Source organism: Xenopus tropicalis, chromosome 4, assembly GCF_000004195.4.
Source record: "Xenopus tropicalis strain Nigerian chromosome 4, UCB_Xtro_10.0, whole genome shotgun sequence".
Lineage (NCBI taxonomy): Eukaryota > Metazoa > Chordata > Amphibia > Anura > Pipidae > Xenopus > Xenopus tropicalis.
In genome coordinates, this window is record NC_030680.2 from 113,562,300 (window position 1) to 113,581,447 (window position 19,148).

General features: G+C 37.3%; 1 protein-coding gene across 1 annotated transcript in view; it reads right to left on the minus strand.

Annotated features, from left to right (window-relative positions):
* cdc73 (cell division cycle 73) overlaps window positions 1-19,148 on the minus strand; it is a 45,340-nt gene that overhangs the window by 24,797 nt on the left and 1,395 nt on the right. Inside the window, exons 2-10 of the mRNA NM_001016031.3 lie at window positions 14,062-14,167; window positions 13,528-13,597; window positions 11,747-11,809; window positions 11,569-11,621; window positions 9,459-9,547; window positions 8,950-9,166; window positions 8,045-8,143; window positions 7,848-7,926; window positions 6,570-6,634 (exon numbers count right to left, since the gene is read on the minus strand). Coding sequence (NP_001016031.2) covers window positions 6,570-6,634; window positions 7,848-7,926; window positions 8,045-8,143; window positions 8,950-9,166; window positions 9,459-9,547; window positions 11,569-11,621; window positions 11,747-11,809; window positions 13,528-13,597; window positions 14,062-14,167 — 841 coding nt within the window. The remainder of the gene's footprint in view (window positions 1-6,569; window positions 6,635-7,847; window positions 7,927-8,044; window positions 8,144-8,949; window positions 9,167-9,458; window positions 9,548-11,568; window positions 11,622-11,746; window positions 11,810-13,527; window positions 13,598-14,061; window positions 14,168-19,148) is intronic.

Genomic DNA, 19,148 nt, shown 5'->3' on the forward strand with positions numbered 1-19,148 from the left:
ACACAAACCAAGGGCACACATACATGTTAAGTAACATCAGCCAATTATTGGACAGAATTCTGTCTTTTACTCTCGCACTTCTTGCTGTTACAGTTAGAGCTGCATTATTTCATGTCAAGTGATCTCTGAGGGAGCAAACAGCCCATCACTAAATGGTGGATCAAGTTTGGTAAGATTCTTTAACAGGTCCCTTAACCAAAAGATGGTTTATCATATTAAGTATTTATTCAGGGGGTATAGTTTTCCTTTATGTCAAAATAAATGTTCTGTATATAGAAAAGGACAATTTAAGAAGGGTGTGTGTAAAGAAAAAAAAACAAAAAAAATCCAACGTATTTATGATGTCATGTAATTATTGTATACAAACGTAAAAAATGAAAAAAAAAAAACCAAACCTGCAGGGCCTTAACCTGCTATTTCTCCTGGAAGATAAAAGATTACAAAATGTGGGAATACATTCATACACTGCAAATTAAACAGCTGTAAGGGACCGGTGAGTCATGGCAACTGCCTGGAAATACAGATGAGCAAAATACTGGTCCAGCCATGGCCTACTCATTAGCTACGATGGGATGCTCTATAATGACTGACCACATTCCAATGCTGCTAACCATCAGAGGCTTGGAACTGGAGAAACAAGCTCAAGCAAGCAAGGAAGACCACTAATTAGCAGATTTCTAAAAATGGCATTTATGTTGAGAGTGTTCACAATTTAAGGGATTATCTGCATAAAACTTTTTTGGGGGGAAAAAAAAGAAAAAACTTTTAGGTATGCAATACACAAAGCAAAATGTTCCCAGGCCCAGTAAGCCATAGCAACCGATCAGATGTTTTTCTTTAAGCAGGAGACCAGTAAATGCTACCTCCTAATTAGCTGTAATAGATGATTAGACCTGTAGCTTTCACTAAATTTCCTTTTTAGAAATGTAAGATCCGCAAAAAACAACTCCAAAGATAATGGCAGAATTGGAAATTTCTAGCATTTTGTCGCAAGAGCCTTTTCTAACTCTCTGGGAGGAGGGTAAAAAACTAATAATTGCCAGAATAGGAATCGGCACTAAGCTCCAGGCCCTGCCTAGCAGCAAATGCGTACTGTATATACTCTAGTATAAGCCTAGTTTTTCAGCACCCAAAATGTGCTGAAAAAGTCACCCTCGGCTTATACTCGAGTCAGGTGCCATCGGTCCCTCCAGACTAGCACCCTCTGTTCTTTGTGTGCAAATTAGACCACCCGCAACAAGAACCTGCAGTGCCCTGGCCCACTCCTAAATTCATCTTCATCTACCATCCTCACCTGTCCCATTCTGCACTAGACATTGCCCTTTATATTCAATTTAAACTATATATAGTTTTGAAGGATTTTAACTATGTTTTAGCTTGGTTGCTGATTGAGCTAAGGGGGTATTACTCTTAAAGTATCATTGTTGATACCATATTGTTTTTGTTGACCCTCTTCTCCACTTACAGAGCTAATTTAATGTTTTTTCTCCTCATTTAATGTAATTTTATTGGTATTTATTTTGATTATCGAAACTTAGCAGTAGCGGCTGCATTTCCCACCCTAGGCTTATACTTGAGTCAATAAGTATTTCCAGTTTTCTTAGGTAAAGTTAGTTACCTCGGCTTATATTCGGATCGGCTTATACTCAAGTATATACGGTGTGTAGGGTTGCCATCTTTGACCCCGGCAAAAACCAGACAAGAGGGTGGGATGGTGACATCAGTGGCAGAGCAGTGACATATGGGGGTGTGGTCATGACATTTGTGGGAGTGGTTGTGCCTTGTGGAAGGTGGGGCCACAACATCAGGAGTGGTTATTGCCCAGATAATTATTCTCGTTTCACAAGGCTGTTACCCAAACCGCCCTAAGAAAAAAATTTACATTTCAGGTCAAAACTGAGCAGATGTCAACCCTATGCATATTACTCGAATTGGCATTGTGCTGCATTTTTTTCTTTCTTTAAAGGAACAGTAACACCAAAAAATTCAAGTGTATGAAAGAAATTCCAATATAATATACTGCTGCTCTGCATTGGTACAACTGGTGTTTTGCCTCAGAAAACACTACTATGGTTTATATAAAGAATGCAGCTGTGTAGCCATGGAGGCAGCCATTCAAAGGAGAAAAGGCCCAGGCACTTAGCAGATAACAGATAAAACACTATTGTATTCTACAGAGCTTATCAGTTATCTGCTATGTAACCTGTGCCTTTTCTCCTTTTTTCCAGCTTGAATGGCTGCCCCCGTGGCTACACAGCAGCTTACTATATATGAACTATAGTAGAGTTACTGTAGCAAACACACAACTTTTACCAGTGCATTATATTTCATTTACTTTAAAACTCTTTCATTTTTTGGTGTTACTGTTCCTTTAAGAATATGCACCTGCTGCTTGCCAAGGTATTGGAGATAATTTCCATTGACTTTAAATTTTCCAGCATTTTGTCCCCCACATATGGATTCAGAAGATCATCTGGCAACAAAACACTGAGAAATTGTCTGGTCTGCCATTAAATTTAGGATCAAAAGTTTGGCACAACCATTGACTCTGGCCACATATGGGCCAAGTACCAAGTCACGCTGGACATGTGAACTTAGCAAAAACGCACATTTATAACATCCAAACCAATTTAAAGGAACCACTGAATAATAAATATGAAAATGATATTGGCCAACACTTTCCAGTCACATATAAAATTACATTTTGTGTTTGAGCAATTTTGCTTACACATATCATTGATATCAGTGTTGGATCATTTTGGGGAGAATAAAAGTAAAACGTGACAGGTGCATCACGAAATGCTCTTAGATGAAAGCCTTAATGCGGCCGTACAACATTACCATGGAAACCATTCTCGGAGCTTGCTGCAAAGTATTTAAATTTTGACAGCCTCATGAGAAGGCTCATACTGAATGATAGTAAGGCTTTGTTTTGCTGGGTAATTCAGCCACTTTTCTGCTCTAACCATAGAATTTACTACTAAGTGCTAATGCATTCACCGCTGCGGTTATTTCAGAAGTAATTGGATGAGTGAAGCTGCAGAATAATACCCAGTGGAGGGGATTTTGGTACAAGCTTATGAATTTTTATTTAACAAGGCCATGCATACTAAGATACAGACGACTTGGTAATAGTAATAAGTAGGATTGAAAGTTTTAACTGATCCCCTAGATACAAATAAAAGACAAGTCTGAAATTAAGAATGAGAATGAGTTCGCAGAAATGCAACCACTTAATGAAGCCAATCAGAAGGCTGATGAATAACAGGGCCAGCTCTAATTCTCTCATTGAAGAGCCCTATGGAGTAGCTGCTTTATTCATGGCCTGCAACTGGGAGCTACTTGTGTCATTAGAACCTGATCTCATTATTCAACATATTGATTTTACTAAAATGTAAGCCATTTGCAACAACGTAAGGAAAACCCAAATAAGAAAAATATATGGATGTCAGCAGCTGACTTTACCCCTTGATTGCCAGCACCTACTCTGGAACCAAATATTACCATCAGATTCTAGTTTAGAGTCAAGGGATTAAACAGCAAAACAACAGACATAATTCCAGTGTACTCAGTTGTGAGGGTTTTTTTTTTGGGATACACTGAATCCAGTATATGCCAGTGAAAAGCTCTGGCAACTAAAAGCAATGATTTTTTTGAATATGCAATTTGGGGTTCCGATCTGGTTTAGTATTAGGCAAAACCCTTTGTGGAGGACTTGGTATTCGGTCAAATTCAATATGCATGGATTCTATGTATCCCTGGTTTCATACCTGAAGCATTGTTCCAGTTCATCTACTCCAGTGTTCCCCAACCAGTGGCTCGTGAGCAACATGTTGCTCACCAGTCCCTTTGATGTTGCTCCCAGTTTCCTCAAAGAAGGTGCTTATTTTTGAATTTTGAATTTTTGGCTTTTGGGCAAGTTTTGGTTGCATAAAAACCAGGTGTACTGCCAAACATAGCCTCATGTAGGCTGCCAGTCCATATAAGCGCTACCAAATAGCCAATCAGAGCCCCTATTTGTAACCCCTGGAACAGTGTTCATGCTTGTGTTGCTCCCCAATTCTTTTTACAGTTGAATGTTGCTCACAGGTAAAAAAGGTTGGGGATCCCTGATCTACACCATCAATCCTTGGAAAAAAAAAAAAAAGCCTCCAGATTCAACCGAAGCTTACTACTGATCAGCAGGTACAGATAGTGAAATGGGGCAATTACATTTCTATAACGTTTACATAGAAATAAAATAAATCACCATTCCAAGCAGCACACCTTGCAGACTGTCCCTTTTCTCAGGGGTTTAGTGCAGAGCTGCAGACCAAGCACTGGGGAGGAAGTGGGCTTCCAGAAAGTAGACAGACAGTCATTCTGTAGTGTAATAGTTTCTAACAATAAGGTGAAGGTTAACTACCCCTTTAAATATGCCTTTTTTTCCAGTCAGGCTCATTTATCAACACTAGGCAAATTTGCATCTGGGCAATAAACTATGGGAAGCAATAAATATTAGCCTTGTAACAGAAAATGCAACAATATCAAATATTTGATTGGTTGCAAAGGGTTACTATACTTGTGCAATGAGTTTAGAATTTGTTGAGCAGAAGTGATAAACACACTGAAGAAAGAGGCTGTTTTGGACATAAGGAGAAAAATAAATTCTGCCAAATTACATCTAGACCATTTAAAGAAATAATACCAAACCAGTGAAACGCCACTAGAAAGAAATAACAGAAGCATACTACCCCCAAGTGGCCATAATAAAAAAAAATATAAATCATTTCTAAATCCATATTCAAATCCGTGAAAGGGATTTAGCAAGGTACACCTTTGCAGAAGTCATAATTATCCTTTATAGAGCACAAACATATTTTGCAGTGCCTTAAAGGAACAGTAACACCAAAAAATGAAAGTGTTTTAAAGTAATTAAAATATAATGTACTGTTGCCCTGCACTGGTAAAAGTTGTGTGTTTGCTACAGTAAAGGTGGCCATACACGCACCGATATTATCGTACGAAACCTCGTTTCGTACGATAATCGGTGCGTGTATGGCATGTCGGCGAGTCGACCGATATCGCAGGAAGCTGCCGATATCGGACGACTCGCCGATCGGACAAGTTTGAAAATTTTGATCGGGCGCCATAGAAGGCGCCTGACCAAAATTCTCCCTTCAGAGCTGAATCGGCAGAAGGAGGTAGAAATCCTATTGTTTCTACCTCCTTACCTGCCGATTCAGCCCTGAATGGTGTGTGGCGGATCTTACGATGTTTCGTGCGACCGATGGTCGTACGAAACATCGTCGGATCGCCACGTGTATGGCCACCTTAACACTACTATAGTTTATATAAATAAGCTGCTGTGGACCCATGGGGGTAGCCATTAAAGTTGGAAAAAAGGAGAAAAGGCACAGGTTACATAGCAGATAACAGATAACCTCTCTAGAATACAATAGTGTTTATCTGTTATCTCCTTTGTGCCTTTTCTCCTTTGAATGGCTGCCCCCGTGGCTAAACAGCAGCTTTGTTTATATAAATTTCTGAGGCAAACACACCAGTTGTACCAGTGCAGGGCAGCAGTATATTTTATTCTTATTACTTTTATACACTTTCATTTTTTGGTTTTACTGTTCCTTTAAACAAAATTAAACATAATTCGCCTCAGTAGTGTTTATAATCCAAGGTCCCTATCACACACATACATTATGGTCAGTTTTATCATGAGCCAATTAACCTTCCTGTATGTTTTTGGAACTTAGGAAAATTCAGGACATTGACCTAAGACTCCAGTGCTGCAAGATAGCAACACTAACTACTGAATCAACATGCTACCCATACTATTTTATGCAGGGATAAAAAAAAAAAAAAAAAAAAAAAAACACAAAAAAAAACCAAACATACGCTTAAGCTAGATTGCAGTAGATGTTGTGTGACAGTAAGCTGTGTGAAAAGGATTCATTTTCCTTACAAGACAATACTTATACAACTATACAAACATGCATCAAAGCTGTGTCAGGCTGATCTAAAAACCAAAGTATGGCTTTCATTTCCTGAACGTCAGCCCCAATGAACATTTTTGAAATATTTATAAAAACAGGAAAGTCAAAACATACTGTAACATATTAAGACACTAAAAAACTCTAAAGTATGCTGAAAAATTCTCAGGTTGTCCAAAAGCGTTGATGCCTGACAGTGGTATACACCCAACCCAAATACAGAGACATTTTAAATTAGTAAAAATAATCAAATTACAGGTATGGGATCTGTTATCTAGCATAAATATTAATATAATACTAATTCTAATAATAATACATCCTTAATATAGGCAAAACAATATTATTGGTTTTTTTTAATGTTTAAACAATTTTTTGCAGAGTTAAAGCATGGAGATCCATATTACAGACCCCTTATCTGGAAAAAAAAACAGGTCTTAAACATTCTGGATAATAGGTCCCATACTTTTCTATAATTTAGGTTAAAACATTATTAGTTATGTATAAATGAGAACCTGGATCATTGTGGAATTTTATACTATATAGCACCTGCAACATTCATCTGCCAAAATAAAGTACCAAATGACTTACAGTCACAGACTTCAGTGTCATGCCGTGGTATGTTCCCATAGTGTCAATCTTAAAGCCTTCCGTTTCTATAAAGGATTAAGACAACTGTTAGCCTTTCCCTTCAATCTACACAGTTGGATGAGCAACGATTAAAATAACAAAAATGTTTTTTAGTCAGAATTACTTTAGAATTCATTATCCACAAAGGACAGAATTAAAAAAAAAAAAAAAAAAAAGTGGCAACACGTACACTGCACAGGAAAATATTTGTGTATTTGCATATTGTTATAGGAGAGAAAATACAAGCCAGTCCCTTTCATAAACATATAAACAGACATGTCTGCCACATACAACCTTGTTGTGCTAATTTAAAAAAAAAAAAAAAAAAAAAAATCTCTGCCATTGTGGGTTATGCCATACTGTAGGCAAGATATAACACAAACTTGCCTAAAAATAAAAGCTTCATCTACATAAACTTTTTAAATATATATGTATAAAGAGGAATTCATGTAAAAGTCCTTTCTAAACATACAGTATTTAGGTAATCTACACAATGCAAGACTTCTGACATGAGAACATGTTAATTACACAGACTACTTGAGTCACTGCTGGCTGCTGAAATGGGGAACATGTTTTATCCCCATGAGTATATGCTGCCATCTTTACATCTTGCTTGTTGCAGAGTCCACAACCCTGCATACCGCACCAGTGATTACAAACTGACAGGATAAGGGATTTAAAGTACTAGGCCAGTTTGAGAGTGGCTGTAAATAAAGGGGGTATATTGGCACTTAGTTTGAAGTTTTGCTGCAACAAACAAGATTGCCTGGCATGTGTGGTACTACTGGCCTGTAGTCAGCACTCTCAAATAGTAAAAACCAAAGCAATACTATATATTCCACCCCTCCAGCCCCAATTTTTTTTTACAATATTGATTACAATTAAAGTGTTGGGTAAGGGAGTCAGGAAGTTAGACCAAACAGAAGATAAATCAGAAAGAACAACCTAAGGCACTGGAATTTAGGGAGCTAAATGAAGAGTAAGCAATGTTCCAGAACACAGAAAGAGAGCAGCAACTAATGTGCAAATTTGGCACATTCACCTAAATATAAAAAAAAAAAAAATTATAACCTTTCAAAGAAATATAAAATACCTTAATATAAGCATGGATATGCCCAAAAGCTCAAATGTCATAGTATATTAAGACTGACATTACATACATAGGAAAGTTGTTTTTAAAAAGGTTACTATGCCTTTATTGGGAGTAACAATAATCTAGGATATCGAAGCCTAACTTACCTTCTTTTCCTTTGAACCTTTCCTGATCGTATCTGTTGTAAGCTGCTGGAACTGGCTTATTGGTTCTTAATGCTGGATCCTACAAAACAGAAAAACATTTACAAAATGGATATTGTGCAGTGAAGATTTCTGTTTATAGCTACAGACCCACTGTAATAAATCTGCCACATGACACACAATATAAATTAATCACTTACAGTTGGTGCTGCTGTTTGAGTTGGTCTTTGCTCAGGAGCCCGGCCCTCTTCGCGAGCCTTCACAGACTGAAGTATTGCAAATATGTTCTTAGCAAAGTTCTGAAGGGGGGATAATAGAATGTAAAAACTGGTTATCTGCATTTGACTATTCCAGTCAGTTCAAAGACCATGAATAAGCAACAAGCACTTATCAAGTTCTAAATTAACACCGATTACAGGAGTGGAAAAAAAAAAAAAAAAAGATTAAAATAAAATTATGGGAACTTTATCCACCCATAAATAAGATGGTATCAGGGATGCAGGGAATCCACTATATCTTGATTCAACTTTATGTCTATATTAGGATTTGACAAAGATAAAAAATGGCATCAGTTGTAAAGAACAATTTTGGTTGCATTCAGTTGTTTGGGTTCAGTTGAATGTGATTTAGCACATCTCCAGTTGCTATGATGTGCAAGGACACAAAAGAAATATTTACCCATCATAACCCAACCAAAGATATGTGCAGGACAGCCTCTTAATTAGCAACCCTTTGGAAGCAAGTGCCACCAGATCAGACCATATTAAGAATTTTTGGGAATTAGATCAAATTATTCAGGAAATGACATCTAATGCAAGACAGTAGATAGGCAGAAATATTTGAAGCATACACCCAGTTAAGAAGAGATGTTTGTGCTTTTTAAAAAAAAAAAAAAAAAAAAAAAAAAAAGATTTCAATGCAGGATTCTGCTGGAGAAGCTCTATTAACTGAACTGACCGCATTCCTTTAAAGTAGTTTGCTGCTAAATGCAGAAAATTATGGATATATTATAAAGTGCCTCATTAGGTACCATGCAACTATATAAACCATGATATAATGTGAAATCAAAGAGCAGTGAGAAAATTAGAGATCGTAACAAACATACTTTGCCGGTACTTTGTAGGATCGTTGTCCGCGTTCTCCACACTCTTTCTCTGCTCACAATGTCCCTTGTAAAGTCTACTTCAGCATCCACAAAGCTTCTCTGTTTTAAGGCAGTTATATCGTCATCTAGATCAGTTTTGATGGTGGATCGTTTCTTTGCCATGATCTTTGCTTTGATAGCAGCAATTTTCTCAACAGACATAGCCTCTGAGAGTGAGCTGAGAAGCAGAGAATATATGGGAATCAATTTCCAGCAACCTCAACCAGTCTACCAATTTACCTACTTGTGACTAAGGCTTTAGCAACAAACAATTTCATTGTAAAGGATTAAGTGGTTAGAAAGATAAACACTTTTTAGTAAGGCATTTAAGAGAGAAAGAAGCAGATTACCATGTTACACATGCCATTTACATTTTTAATTCTGGTAAGGGTGAACTCAATCCACTGCAGGGGAACATTATTTCCTTATTAGCTATAAAATATTCTATAGATGATAGATATTGTCCTTACCGAATTTGTTCTGTCGCCACAATGCCTTCTTTATGTCCTTCCAATCGAGCAGCCAAGCGCTCCTTGTCAAGACGTACGCGTTCCTCATCCTAAAATATATATTGTGTTATATTTCACTTATTTGGTATAAATACAGTTTAACTGCTTTATTGTTATATTTAATCTAAAACAATTGATAAAAAGGAAGAATCACAGTTTCTTTTTGAAAGCTTAAGAAGTACTGCATGTGTATATTATCTGCTTTATTGTGTTTCTAATAGCTAATCAGAGTAGTGACTGCTATTTTAGACAAATTTCAGTATTTTTGAAATACTCTTGCACCTTAATATTTCTTGACATTTCTTTTTTTCACACAGTGAAAAGTTGTGTCTTAGGGTTGCCTTAAAGAGGAGCTGCGCAGCAGTCATTTTTACGTGTTTACTGGCATGGGATTTCTTATGTGGAAACCGGTTATCTAGGAAGCTCCAAATTGAGGGAAAGCTGTCTCCCATAGACTAAATTTTAAGCAAATAAATTAAGCTGCATGAATCAATATTGGTGGCAAAACAACCCTATTGGTTTTTTTAATGTTTACATTTTTTTTTTTAGTTAAAAGGTATGGAGAGCCAAATAACAGAAAGATTGTTTTTCCAAAAAACCCCAGGACCCAAGCATTCAGAATAGATCCTATATCTGTACAGGTATAGGACCCCTTATCCAGAATGCTCGGGGCCAAGGGTATTCCGGATAAGGGCTCTTTCCGTAATTTGGATCTCCATACCTTAAGTCTACTAAAAAATCAATAAAACATTAATTAAACCCAATAGGATTGTTTTGGCCCCAATAAGGATTCATTATATCTTAGTTGGGATCAATTAAAAGGTTCTGTTTTATTATTATAGAGAAAAACGAAATCAGTTTTACAATTTTTAATTATTTGATTAAAATGGAGTCTATGGGAGATGGGCTTTCCGTAATTCGGAGCTTTCTGGATAACGGGTTTCCGGATAAGGGATCCCATACCTGTACTGAGAATGAACCCAACAAAGAATCAATGGGGGAAAGAAACAACATGTTGCTGGAAATGGTAGGGTATATCATAAAGAACAAATAGTAGTGTTGTCTATTTACCTATCCATTCATCCACAGAGCCAAAGCTACTGTGCATAACAAAGGCAAATCCAGTCAGCAGCAAAAGTGTGTCTGCATTATTGCAAGTGTCACCCTTTTTTTTTTTAGAATTTTAATCTTTTTGTTTCAGCTATAAACAGTACTGACAGTCTTGCAATTAGTATATATTTATGATAAGCAACTGATAAGGAATACATTTTCTGTGTGCAGATTTAACCACAGGCCCCCCTGACTTGGATGGATTCTGCTCTCAAGCTAGCCTTGGTTACTACTTTTCTGGCCTTGCAGACAGAGCCACCTGTTTGGCTGTAAGCAGTTCCTTGTTTTCTTAACTGTGAACACATATCTCTATGCGCTTACACTGGTAAACTGGTAGCTCAAATGTATTTTTTATGTTGTATTCTACTATGCCACAAAATTTATAAAATACAGTGCTGTCTTTGGTCTGTTGTTCTGACCCTTAGCTTTGCTCAGAACCCACATACGTGTCAAATAAACCTTACCTTCTTCTACCCCAAATGACCTTCAGTATTTGAATTTTCCATAACACTACCATCAAATACACTGCACTAATTTATTACACAGAAAATCATTGAAAATGTAGAATAAAGAATTGCTTGTTGAAATATGATAACATAAAGGCGTTTTTCAACATTTAATATGTGATTTTATTCCAAAAAAGAAGTTGTATTGCTGTTTATAAACCAAATACATTTACAGTCAATGGAGTATTTACAAGCAAGGGAACTACAGTATAACAAGTTATCATCCTTCAGCTGTCAGCGGGTAGAGGGTAGTTCAACATTTGCAGAGACTCAAGTGGGTTTTTCTAGTCATTCATCTAACCTATACAAAATCAATCCACTGCAATATAGCTCCCAAGGCTACACTTCTCAAAAAAAATTTAACATCCTTTTTATTTGAATCTGTAGCAAACAGGTCAGGGAGCCTGACAAAAACTTCCTAACACCTTTATAATGTGCAGAAAGGGAAAACTCACCTCTATTCTTGGTTTCTTTGCCTCAGCGGATATTTCATCTGCAACTCTCTTTACTACAATAAAAACAATTGTTATGAACTCATTTAATTCCCTTGTTGCTAGACATGATGAAGAGCGCTAGGGGGCCATCCTTGCATCCAAGAGAATAAAGATGACATAAATGTTCCTATGCACATACCTTGTGAGGATCTCTGAAGACCAATTTCAAGTGGCGCACTTCTGTCTATACTGGCAGATGATGCTAAAGAAAGCAGAAACGGTTGAGATAAAGTAACTATACTTGAACTAAGATATTAACAAGCAGTCAGTTTGATTATTTCAATACACCGGCAGAAAAAAGGTCAACTCATCACAGTATTTGCTTATTCAAGTTATTACTCAGAATACACAGCATTAAAGGAGAAGAAAAAGAATAAATCACTAGGGGTGCCAAATTTAAGGCACTGGTACCCTAAAGCTGATGCTCCTGTTAGAAAACTGCAGCGGCCTGGGGTACATGCAAGCAAGCGATCCTCTTCTTTCCTCAAAATTCCAGGAAAAAAGAGGATAGCTCTATTTTTTAACTTTAAATTTAAAAATTTAAATAAACTAATTTCCACAAATTTATGACATTTACTTGTGTGGGAAAAAGTTGCAGAAAAATCAGGAAAACGCAACTTTTTTCAAATTGCCACACCGAAACTACTACTTTTTTGAATTGTCACACAAAAAACAGCATCAAAAATCTGAAACCTCTAAAGTTATGAAGCAACAGAAGGAACCTCCAGGGAAGGGGAAGGGACATCTGCCACTGACTTGACTACATGATCTTAGCAAGTTTTAACTGGAAAATTGTCGGATTCAGATTTTTAGCCAGTTTGTTGCACAGTAGATCTCAAAAAAGTTGTAACTTTTAGGGTTAGTAAATGCCCCCTTAATCTGGGTATCCTAAAAGACTGATCACAAAAGTTCACACATTGGCAGTGCACTCCAGGTCAGCATAAAAAAGCCGCAACAGATGATATTAAAGTTGATCAACCTTTATTTGCACATCTAAAAAACACAGCTTGAGGTCTTACGCGTTTCGTGACAGCGCACTTCCTCAGAGACCTCCCTAAAAGACTGATGTCAAGAAAACAAACTCTCCACGCAACAGTACAGCCAAACTAAATGTGCAGTGTTTACTTCACCCATATGCACCTCAAAAAGATAGTGATCCTACAGTTACATAACACATGGTTAGACTGGCATGATGTCTCACAGAAGGGTTCCATATAGACTTTGGGATGCACAGCTGCGAACGGAGTTACAGTGACCTGTGAACTGCTGCAGCACAAGTCCTACTGGAAATCTCCTTTACAAACCACAAGTGGTGGAGGATTAAGCCTGTAGGACCAAGCTGTGGTCCTGGCAATCTCTCTCTATAAAAGCTAAAGGCATGGGGGTGGACTGACTCAAACCAGCCCCCAGGTCAAGAATGGCAACAGTGCACGGGAGTGCCGGCCTTTGAAATATATGACCAGAGGTAAATAGATAGGACCACCATACGGGGTTTACCTTGACGTGGTATGGTGGCTTACCAATCTTATGATCATAATTTTGTAACTAAAAACACGTTTTTTGTAAATACATGCACTAGCATAGATAATTTACTTATGAAAGAGGGGACGAGGGAATGTGCATTGATCAATCCCCCTCTTTTTTGTATGATTGTAGTTAATTTGGCCAGATCAGTCGCACTTCCATTGTATTTGTATACTTTATTTAGCCTTGGAGTGCTCCCACAACCCCCTTCTGTGTATCTACTGGAAATCTACACGTATATTCAAATACAAATATGGTCTATAGAAATGGTCAAGAAACTTGACTTGCATTTGCTATTTTTGTTATGTTAAATAACTTTCATATTGTTAATTTTGTGTTATCACTGGTCCGTTATATTAAAAAAATGATCATTTTATTAATGCAAATGGCACTTACACGTTTCCCCATTTAGGTATGCAAGAAGATCTTTTCTATCAGGTCTTCTAACCACAGGAATGTTTTCAGTCTGCAAAAGGTGAACAGAAAATAGTTAAATTAGATGATGTACACACTTCTCAAAAATATTTTCAGTAAAAAAATTTTTTGGAAAACGAACATTTTGCGACTTTTTCGTAGCCGTTACGACTTGCGCGAATTGTCAAGACTTTTTCATAGCCATTAAAAATTTTGTGAATTGTCGCGACTTTTTCATAGCCATTATGACTTTCGTGAGCTGTCGCGACTTTTTCATAGCCATTACAAATCTCGTGAATTGTCGCGACTTTTTCATAGACATTGTGACTTTCGTGAGCTGTCGCGACTTTTTCATAGCCATTACAAATTTCGTGAATTGTCGCGACTTTTTCATAGCCATTATGACTTTCGTGAATTGTATTCGCTTTTCAGACGTTCGTGGATTAGTAAATGTGCCCCATAGTATAACAGTAAAAAACTTATTTAACTTTTGTTTATTTTCTGTGTACCACTTACTGCAGCACGTCGGACATACACAGGATGAGAAAGATGCACATTGTTGAGCAAGAACAAAATGGAGTCTAGCGTGTAATATTCTCTGGGCTGTCCTTCTTTTCCAGTCCTGTATTAAAACAATTAAAACCATGTTTAACAGCAAGCCTCCAGTTGAAAGAAAAACACATGTAGCATTTTAAGCAATACCAATGAAAGAACCCACTACTAGTGGAAGGCTTCTTCCCTATATTGATAAAGTAGCAAAGGATTCTACAAGCTGTGCACTTATAAGAAGGTAACTAAGCATCTACACACACATTCAATATGATTTTTTTCTTAGGTTTTAGATTTTGTTAAAATCTAACTTTAATTTATTAACTAGGGACTGATGAATAGTTTAATGCTCTGACCGGCTACAGGTAGTAGTAAAATGAGAACAACAAGTGGTTGATAAATCTGTACTTTCCTTTACCCAAGCATTATTTGTATTTGCTAGTATAGATGTACTCTCTGTATCTCAAGCCCATTTTTGTTGAAAATAGACACAATCGCTGATAGAATAGAGCTGCAAACATAATGCAAAACTGTGAGCAGACTGGGGGCCACATCCAGCCTGTGGGCTCTATTGCATCATTATTAAAATAGAGAGTAAGCAATGCCTTGTCCTATGCACCCAATGCATACATGGCATGAGTATGATCAGATATAAGAAAGTGTTATACAGGCATGGGATCCATTATCCTGAAACCAGTTATCCAGAAAGATCCAAATTAAGGGAAGGCCCTCACCCATAAACTCCTTTTTAATCGAATAATTAGATTAAAAAAAAAAAAACACTTTTCTCTGTAATAATCCCAAATATATCATTATTTCTTATTGGAGGCAAAACAATATTATTAGGTTTATTTAACATTTAAATTATTTTTTCGTAGATTTAAGGTATGGAGATCCAAATTATGAAAAGATCCCTTATCCAGAAAACTCCAGGTCCCATACATGTAGTTACTTTCAATATGTTATAGATAATTTAAACAACTTTGTAACAAGCTTGTAAAAACATGTATTGGTGCTAGAACTATCTCCAAAGAGAAGCTTTAAGTCATATGGCACATGTTTTATCCACTTTGGTAAATTTGCTAGCAGAGAAAAGGGCATAGTGTCCTATGTGTGCACTGACAGAAATAAATGAGATCTGCCTGTCTCTGCACACATGGGTGGATTTTGGCCAGAAAATGCTCACGTTTGCATTTTCTTATAGAAATCTGAATGTGCATGTAGTGACAGACTGATTTATATTTACTTTTGTCACTCTGCACATAGAAAGACCAGATGCAGGATAGATGGCAGGGAAAATGTGTACCATAGACCTAAGGGGAAGTTCTCCAAGATCATTAAATTTACTAGTAATAATTTATTGATGGACCTATTCTTGGCAAGTTTCCAGGTAGTCTTATATTTTGCTTTTTTTCATGTTTACAACTGAAAATGTCTTGCGAGCAACTCCTACTGTTACTCTGTATACGCTTGTTTGTTAAGTTTTTTTAACCATTTCTACCTGTGAGACACTATCAAATGTAAAGAGTTGGGAAGCATGAAAAAAATAATCCTGGGGGTGCCAAATAAGGGCTGCAATTGGCTATTTGGAAGTGGAGTGGCAGCCTACAGGAGGCTCTGATTGTCAGTACATCTGGTTTTTATGCAACCTCCAAGCCAGGAATTCAAAAAATAAGCACCTGCTTTGAGGCCACGGGGAAAAACATCCAAGGGGTTAGTGAACAACATGTTGCTCCTGAGCCATTGGTGGGGGGATGACTGATCTATACCATGCTAAAAAGTTCATTCAAGGACAAACTAGGCCTTTAAACGGCACAAGTCACAGACAATGTCAAATTGAAAAACAAAGTGACCAAAGTGAACCAAATTTCACTTTGTAATTCACCTTTAAATTACATTTAGCTATGATGTAAACAGTGATATTTTGAGAACTTGCAATTTATCTTTGTTGATTGTTTTTTTCAGCTGCTTTCAAGCTTAGAACACCTGTAGCTACCTGATTGCTAGGGGGCAATTTACACTAGCAACCCAGCAGTGGTTTAAATGGCAAACTAAAAGAAGGGCCTTAACACTATTAAAAATAAAGACCAATTTAAATGTTGCCAGGAATAACATGTTATATAACATACTGAAATACAGCTTAAAGGAGAAGGAAAGGCTAAGTCACTTGGGGGTGCCAAAATGTTAGGCACCCCCAAGTGACTTTAATCGCTTACCTTGTACCCCAGGTGCCCCTGTTAGGAGAAAACCGCACCAACCCGGGTCCTTCTTCCTTCTGTGTCAAAATCCCTGGGCCGGGCATGCGCAGTAGAGTGAAAAGCCAACTTTCTGTTAAAGTTCCACTATTCGCTGTACTGCGCAAGCGCACGAAGAAGGAAGAGGAGACCACGCTCGCAGCTACCCTGGGCTAGTGCAGTTTTCACCCCCAAGTGACTTAGCCTTTCCTTCTCCTTTAAAGTCACTTTAAAAGGCGCTAAAAGAGTTTATCCTCATGTTCATTTGCCAGTTAATTCTGGTAGGTCACGCATTTGTCTAGTTGCGACACTAAGGGGCACATTTACTAATCCACGAATCCGAATCACGAATGGGAAAAAATCGTATTGGAAACAAAAATTTCGGAAGATAGCAAATATAACGAAAATGCTTACGAAAAAATCGTATTAGTCACGATAATATCGTATTGGCGATCCGAAAGTCACAAAATTTTTGTACCGAACAATTGTAAACAACGGTAAACCCTTTCCGATTTTTTCGTGCAAAAGTCCGAAAAAGTCGTGCGCTGTACGAAAAAGTCGTGTGGACGCCCGAAAAAATCGGCGAAAATACGCTTGGAGCGTTCGTGCTTTTGTAAATGTGCCCCTAAGTAAGCTTTAGAGTTATACATTTTACAGTTTTTTTTTTTAATTTTTTTTTTATTTTCAAGTTGTCAAAACATTTCTATTACAACATTTGTAGTAGCGTTTTATCTTATATTTGTATTGTGCAAGTTGTGGGGTGTTAAAGAGTAAGCATATAAATGTAACATTTATAACAAAACTTGAACTTTCAGCTCATACCTGTTTTTCCTGGGCACATTTTACAGTTTTAAAGGACAATGAAAGGTAAAGTCACATTCAGGTGCTAAAAGGTTACACACACCCACATATCTTCACTGGGCCAGTACTTTTTTTTTTATTAAGAATCATTTTTACTTCATCAATTATTGTACAGTGCATAGAATGTTTCACATAGATTATTCAATACAAGTTTCAAGACCATTAGCATATTATCCCTGTGCATTAGTCTAGTTGTCTAGCTTTATGGTATCTATATGGCTAGGGAGAATCGACATATTAAAAAGCAGCTGTTTCTTTCATGTAAATCGTGGATCATTGGATGCACTGCTAAGTTATAATTGTATCTTGTAATAGAAAGTACCATATATATTTTTTTTTATAAACTAATAATTTACTCCTTCAGAGGGTTAAGTTCGTATTGGAGGTTATCTAGGGTTAGGCGAATGCCAGACGTGGCTTTTTTACACTGCGTATTTTCTCCGCCTAAAAACGCTGCACAACCCACACAGCCCCTGACTATGGCGTTTTTCAGCCTAGTACTGGTGACGTAGCAAATCCCGTTTCCCATGGTGCTAATAGTGCGAAATAGTAAAAACGCTGCATATTTCCTCAAGGTCTGGCAGCTGCTTTTGTGTACACAAAGGAATAGGTTGCTGTGCAAATAACGGCGTATTTCGGCAAACGCATGAAAATTCCGTGGTGACACGTTTTCTAGCGTATTTCTAGCATCGAGACTGTTTAAGTTATTTCTATGGATGATGATATTGTGCGTTTTTCAACCGCCGAGAGAATTAGAAAATACGCAGCGTAAAACCGCCACGTGTGGCATCAGCCTTAACCTCTCTTTCTGTTTCTAATTGTATAGGTGGGTTACCTCTCAGAGTCTGTTATATACCAATTGGTAGTTTTAAAGCAGTATTTTAACTTTCAGTGCATGTGGAATTATACTAATAAAAGATTCCCATGTTTCAAAAATGTTTTTGACTGCTTTGTGTTTATTCAAGTACGCCTCTATCCAATCCATGTGGGAAGGGGGGGTCCCTGACCCATACTTTCCATCCATGCTCTTTTTAGGAAAAAATAAAATAAAACCAGCCAGGGGGAAAAAGTAATGCAGCAACACAGCCAGGTTACCAGCATTTCCCAGCTGTCCCTCTTCAGACATAGCCTTTGAAATGTTCAGGTATGGACCCATTATCTGGAAACCAGTTATACGGAAAGGCCATCTCCCATCAACTCCATTTTAAGGAAAGAACTTACATTTTAAAAATTTTATATTTCCTTTTGCTCTGTTTCTTGTACTTGATCCCAACTAAGATAATTTATCCTTAATGGAGGCAAAACAATCCAATTGGCTTAATTTAATTTATAAATGATTTTTAAGTAAAATATGAGGATGCAAATTACGGAAAAACCCCAGGTCCTGAGCATTCTGGATAACGGGTCCCATACCTGTACAACAGAGTAAAAGTTTTTAATTGTGCTCCACTGCACTTGCATGGGCTTAAAGGAGAACTAAAGTTTGAGAAGTAGAGCAGAAATGCAGCACATTATGTTTTGTGCTTCTGTACCAACACAAGGCAACAACAGCCATTCAGCTTGGAGGATCTGTCCCCCGAAATATACCTACAGTAGCTCCCCATCTTCCTTCTGCTGACGCACTGCACATGCTCTGTGCTGAACTAACTTACAAAACAGTGCATGTACACAGTATAAATGTCACAATAATACAGATTATTAGTACAGGGCAGCTCTGATACCAGTGCAATGTGCATCAGTATGTAATAATCAACCCTGCAGCATCAGCTTCTATGACAGGCAAAACACATTTTCTGCTCAAAAATTTGTAACAACCACTAAGCTTAGCTTATCAACAGAACAGCTGCTCTGAGAACACAGAGTATGTGCAGTGTTACTGACACTTCTAACAATCTAAAATTGGGAGCTCCTGTGCACAATTTTGAAGTCCTCAATAATAACTACTACTACAGAAACGCT